Here is a 6,393-nt window from a genome sequence, read left to right as displayed (position 1 = left end):
CCAGAAATCTGCTGTGTTCGGTTTTTATGACCCATCAAAGTTTAATATCTCTTCAAATCGAAGGGGGGGAGGGGGGGGGGGCGGGGCTGCATCCAACTTTTTATGGTCATAATTTTAGAACACGAATATTAGAAAATTATTTCTAATAATCTATCATTTTGTTAATCGATCACTGTTTTTATGTATACATAATGCCAAAAAAATGACCATGTAAAGTTCGATCCCCCCCCCCCCCCTCTTGGTTTGAAGAGACATGATAGTTAAATGAGTGTAGCGTTGAGCAACCGACCTAGCTTCATCAATCGGCTAATTGATGTAACTAGTTCGGTGGCTCTATGCAGCATTCATTTATATTAGATTTCTTCTCCGTTAGACATCCTAAATTGGTCTCATATAAAAGTCTTGAGAACGTCGTATCCGGATAAACTAAAGACGTCTTTCTAGACGTCACACAGTAGTGTGTGTGTGTGTGTGTGGGGGGGGGGGGTACTTTATATTTTATTATAAAGTTTTAAAAGAAGAAAAAACAATACAATAGATTTGAAAGTTACATCATTTTATTACTTTATTCTACGCCATCAGCCAGGTTCGTATGAAATATTTCAATTTAAAGCTGTTTTATTTATAAATATTGCATGTATCTAAGAATACTTTCTTAAAAAGTTTAACTATATCTATATTACACTTCTAATCTACACTACAATAACTGTTAAAGTGACGTCCTTACAAAATTCAAATTTGATATGTTATTCTGAAACATCTCTCGAAACTATAGAATTTGAGTTGAAATTTATACAAATATTTTTATGGCAATACCAACCAGAAAATAAAATTATACTAAAAGAACATGCTTTCCTAAGAGTTATGTTATTATTATCAGGTGACATAGAACTATGACCTGGACCAATGTATTTGAACCATATTATTTCAGTGATGAAACTTGAAAATATTCTGTATATGAAATGCTTACGATGTTTTCATTTAAATATCCGTGGCCTATGGAACATTTAGCATCATTTATTTGTTTAACTGCAACAAAAACATCGACATATTCGCCCATATAAACCCATATAAGCAAGGACGACCCTAGTGAACTATATCATATCAAGAGTTATGCATTTCTAAGCAGCATACGTAAAAACAGACGTGGTGGATGTGTTGCCGTTTACATATCTAATAAGTTAAACTAGGTAAGACGTAACGATCTCAAATCCAACGAAATAGAGAGCGTTTGTTTCGAAAAAATACTTCCAAAGACGAAGAGTATATTGTTTTGTGTCCTATATTGCCTACCGGATGACTCGAAATACCTTAGCCACAATTTCTCTAACCTATTTTCAGAAATGATATCTAAACCTAATTAACCTAATTTATTAGAAAAATTTTTAATTAGAGATCTTTATGTTAATTACATGAGGTCAAGTGATCACACTGAAATAAAATCAATGTTAAGATTCTATGGTTTCAAGCAACTAATAAAAAGCGCAACCAGAACAACGTTAACATCTTCTACTTTAATTGTCGTAATTTATACAAATAATCTCCGGAATGTGAAGAGAACCTTTTTTTAGTCATTTTTACGCTGTGGCACATATACAATCAATCTCTATGTACACTACAGCCACGTTTTTATTTTTTGCGGTCTTTATCAGTATGTACTAAATTTTCACGCGTTTTACTACATTTAGTTTTTCATAACAGTTTTTCCGTTTCAGTTTTTCAGTTTTCATTTTTTGTCTTTTGAAATTAAATTTTAAAATTATGTTCAAATATATACATATCCTTCATACCTGGAGCATTGTTAACTTAACAATAGGCAATGTAAATTTCATATTTTAAAACACTTCTTACTTCAATTATTTTTCATTTATTGAAACCCGCAGTGTTATAATTTTTCCAGAAATTTATTGATGTGTAGGTGTGAGTAGAAGTGGGACAAGCGAGCGGGAGAAGTGAGAACTATATAAAATCATTTGTCTAAAATAAGTTGAAAATTAGTTTAAGCAAACTATTTTAAACTGGTTTTAAATTTCAGTTTATTTTAAATGAAACACAAATAATCAATATTCAAAAGTTTTTGATTACATTGGACTATTGACTATTGCGGAGTTTCATTCTTTCTTTGAAACATTAATTGATATATCACAATATATGATTTTTTAAGATTTTTTATTATGCTTTTCGTTAAAAAGAAAATTAATAGTTTTAAATACTAGGGGGTTCTAGACCACCTAAATCCCCTGTTTACAGCTCTATTCGGGCAAAGCGATTATGCGGAACTTGAACTTTACTACATAGAATAAATACCTTTATGATAATGTTTTAATTGGTTTTAGATTTAAATAAATATTAGTTTATTTTTAAGTTAGGGGCTGTTCAAATAATACGTAACACCTTTTTGGCTGTTTTTAGACACCCCACCCGTCCCCCATGTGACATTTTATGACATTTTCTGTCAACCTCCTCCCTTTTTCCAATATGAGACGTGGCGTTATTTTTACCCAATTTTTCAACTTTTCGCTAACATTTTCATTGATTCCGCTGTGATGAAAATTTAAATTTTTAATATTATATGTCTTAAATTAATTTACTTCTCTTTAATTCATTGTTTTATCAGTTATGGCAATATTACATGGGGCAGCACGCAAACTACTAAACTTAAAAAAATACTTAGTGTTCAAAAACATGCGTGTAGAATTATATACGGAAAAAATAGAAGGGAGCCCACGAAACCCTTAATGCTTGACATGAAAATGATGAATATTTATGAAATAAATATTTATCAACACCTAATTTTTATGTATAAGTTTACAAATAACCTAACTCCAGTAAATTTTAATTGTAAGTTTAAAAAAAATATAAATGAAAAGTATTTCCTTAGAACAAACCAATCAAATTTCTTTAAATTGCCTAAGAAACTAAACAAGTTTACAGAGTGTTCAATAGCATTTCGCGGACCAAAAATATGGAACTATTTTAAAAAAAAAGAAGCTAAAAAAGATAATATGGTAAAATCATTAAACTCATTTAAGTTGCTAGCAAAAAAACACATTTTTAATTCGGAGGAATTACAAGAACTCCGTAAGTTTTATCAAAATAGTTTTACTTTTTTATTCTTTGAAAAATTAATTGTACATATCTTTTGTAGTTATTTATGCAATGGTGTATATATTTTAAATCCTTGAGTATTTAAATTAAAAATTTTTACATCTTACTTTTATCTGCAGTTTATTTGAACATTTTGACGACATTTTATTTTTTCAAGGGGCTCTATGAAAAGATTGTGGTGATATTTTATCACCCATATCTTCTTTGAGCCCCGGTCTGTTTTTTATATTGTCTTATTTGTTTATATATTTTATTACGTGATAATCTTATGTAACTTATTTTATTAAGCAGCAAAATATATTCTAAACTAAAAAAAAAAAAAAAAAAAACTTTTTAAATTTGTCACGTTACACTGAAGCTAACCCCTCCCCCATGTGACATTTGGTAACACTTTCTGATACCCCCTCCCACCTTAAAACTGTCACGTATTAATAGCCCCATATAGGTCTGTAAAAATGATACTTTCATATTGATGATAGTATTAAGTGGCTACAATTTTTTTAAATAATAAACATAATTTTTAATTATTCGACAAACAAAATTGCATTTCGAAATCTCAAATTTAATGTTTTATTACTTATTTATTTTATTTGTAAATATTATGATTCTTTGTAAGTTCAAATAAAAATATTTTTTTGTAAGTTCAAATAAATTTAATTTTGAATACAACTATACTGTTAAATTTCAACAAAAAAGTTTGTATATGAACATTTATCAAGCAAATCACGCAAATGTTTGTATAAACATAACAACTGTTGCTCGGCAACGAGGACATTTTAACGGTAAATGTGGTATACACATTGTGCAAACCATGTGTCCACAGGGAACAGCAGCGAAGTTTGGAGTATTTTCTAAACAAACAGGACATGTTGTTCCATTAGTTTCATCCACTACTCTTGAAGTCTCCGTGATTGCAACAATTTCTGTAGAACTATGTAAGTTTTCTCCGAGTTGGAAGGTATTTTGCACTATAGCGACATCATCTGTATTTTGCACTATAGCTACATCACGTGGTATTGATACATTAAGTTGCTGGGCTTCATCTTGTGGTGGAATTAAATTAGGCTGTAAGGGCTCTATTTGACCTTGCGTAAATGATGAAACTGTTTCCAATTCCGGTGTTTGATTTATACGACTAACGCCAAGTTGATTGTTAAATAACGCATCTGTGCAATGTGAAACACTTTGTAGAAATTCCAATGAAGTTAGACGTCCGTTGGCCAAATTTTCAGTAGCAATTCTGATTTTACGATCATTTAAAACATATTTCTGCTTTCGTCTCCGACGAATCTGAAGTCCACATTCTAAACGTAATTTATCAAGTTGCTGGACTTCTGCAAACTTTCTTAGTTCTGCTAAAATATTAAAATAATTAAATGCAAATAAAAGATAAGTTCAAATTATATTTTTATTTTAGATTATATATATATAAATATATATATATATATATATATATATATATATATATATATTTACTTATAAAAACCCAAATGTTTGGATGAGCAATCTTTATTCGTTTTAAAAGCGAGGCATGGAAGCTTTCTTGATCAGAGTTCGTTCTTCTGGGACAACCAAAAACAGAAATTTTGTTACTGCCAATACGCCCAATCCAAAATGTTTCCATATAGGTCATTAAACTTTGACATTTTGGTAAGTCATTTATACTTAATGACACCACAAACAAATTTGGATTCAAATTGCCTAATGTTGGCTGAATATGGTGAGGCGGTAGCAAAGAAAGACACAATAATAGCCTTATCCATTTCTTCAAATCACTGTGAACTTGCAGTTTTAAAAGTCCAAACAATCCAAGATGTTTACACTTGTTAACCACAGCCTAAATATAAATAATTGCAAACATAAACTTTCAGTACAAATAAATATATATTTTTTTAAAATTGTATTTTAATTTAGTTTTAAAATTGCCATTTTATAACAAAGGTTACTGTATGTTTAGTTAAATATTTTTTTGCTTACATTTACGTAATGAAACCAACAGCCTGAAATTTCAGCTAAAGGGTATTGAATTTCCAAGGTATTCATCAATGCTTGTTCATAGTCCGTCATTATCGGTAACGGTGACAAATGTGGAACGAGTTCAGCAACTTTAGAAAATGCAAGAGAATACAGCTCTTGCGTTTTTCTAGTCATAAGTATGAAAATAGTTGGGATAAACTAAAACAAAAAAATCTTTACTTCTTGATTCTTTACTTGCAGAACAACATTAATAAAAACAACTATAATTTATAAAAAACAGTAGTAATAACAATAATAACAATAATAACAAAAATAATAATATATGGAGGGTGAACAAGAAAAAACAGGGAATATATTTTGTTTTTTTTCAATTCATTAAGGTGCTCTAAAAAAATCTAACGGTATTAAAAAACACCGCGGAAAAAATAGAATTCCGTTTTTAAAACCCTTTTTATATTATATTTTATTGATTATCTTACATGATCAAGCAAAATGTATCCAAATGTTATCATTTGATAAAACATTCTCGGAACTACCTTAAATGTTCCGTCAACGTGCAAATCAGTCGGTGAAGCAACGACTGTTTTCCCGATAAATATATGAGCATAATCGTTGTTTATACGAACTTACCCTTTGTAAAAATCGGTCCCGTCTAAAAACTTACTTATGTTGTTTACTCTCAAAGAGTTGTCTAATTCCCCGCAATTGGCTGGTAATTGCGGCTGCACTGATCTACGTCTGCGATACATAGTGCTTTCCATCATTCCAAAAGAAACGTGATGTGCTGATTGGTTACTAGCAGTTTCTTGGTCAAAAATATCTCGCAAACTTCCACTTGTAGTTTCAGCAGCTCGTTTTATTGATTGTTTTAATTTTAAAATTTCTTTTTTTTCAAAATCTGGCAAATGGTTATGCGGCGTTATTTGTACAAACCCTTGGCTTGGTTCACTTGTTGCACGACTTCTACAAAATTCATCCTTACATTTGAAACCGCCGCCATACGATTCTGTTGCTTTTTTGTCTTTACGATAATAGTAACCATTTTGGTAATAAATTTTTAAGTTTTTTCTTTCGCCTTCGAGTATTTCCATTTTAATGTTTAACTAAAAAAAGAAAAGTTTTCTTTTACTATACTTTTTTGTAATTTGATATAATAAATTGAAGCGTTAACATTAAATTTAATAAGAACGTACTAATCGTTCTAACATTTATAAACTAAACTTAAAAAAATTCGATTTTGTGTGTCACCAACCAGTTCTTCTTCTTTGTACCGGAATGTTTTATCTGAAAACGAATTAACGAAATTCC

The 6,393-nt window shown here is 30.0% G+C and overlaps 1 protein-coding gene across 2 annotated transcripts; it reads right to left on the bottom strand.

Moving 5' to 3' along the window:
* Positions 1–3,751: 3,751 nt before the first annotated feature.
* Positions 3,752–6,393, bottom strand: LOC136088585 (uncharacterized). 2 transcript variants are annotated; one of them, XM_065812573.1, is made up of 5 exons: positions 6,279–6,393; positions 5,750–6,188; positions 5,086–5,283; positions 4,585–4,945; positions 3,752–4,463 (listed from the first exon to the last, which is right to left on the bottom strand). In XM_065812573.1, exons 3-5 carry the CDS (start codon positions 5,257–5,259, stop codon positions 3,832–3,834), a joined length of 1,167 nt encoding a protein of 388 aa, XP_065668645.1. In that variant the 5' UTR covers positions 5,260–5,283; positions 5,750–6,188; positions 6,279–6,393; the 3' UTR covers positions 3,752–3,831. The 2 variants fall into 2 exon arrangements, with proteins under 2 accessions (XP_065668645.1, XP_065668644.1); XM_065812572.1 differs by lacking the exons at positions 5,750–6,188; positions 6,279–6,393 and adding an exon at positions 5,565–5,677.

This window comes from Hydra vulgaris, chromosome 12, assembly GCF_038396675.1.
Source record: "Hydra vulgaris chromosome 12, alternate assembly HydraT2T_AEP".
In the NCBI taxonomy this organism is placed as follows: Eukaryota; Metazoa; Cnidaria; class Hydrozoa; order Anthoathecata; family Hydridae; genus Hydra; species Hydra vulgaris.
The sequence above is the reverse complement of the archived record's forward strand: the minus strand, read 5'-3'. Positions and strand labels throughout refer to the sequence as shown.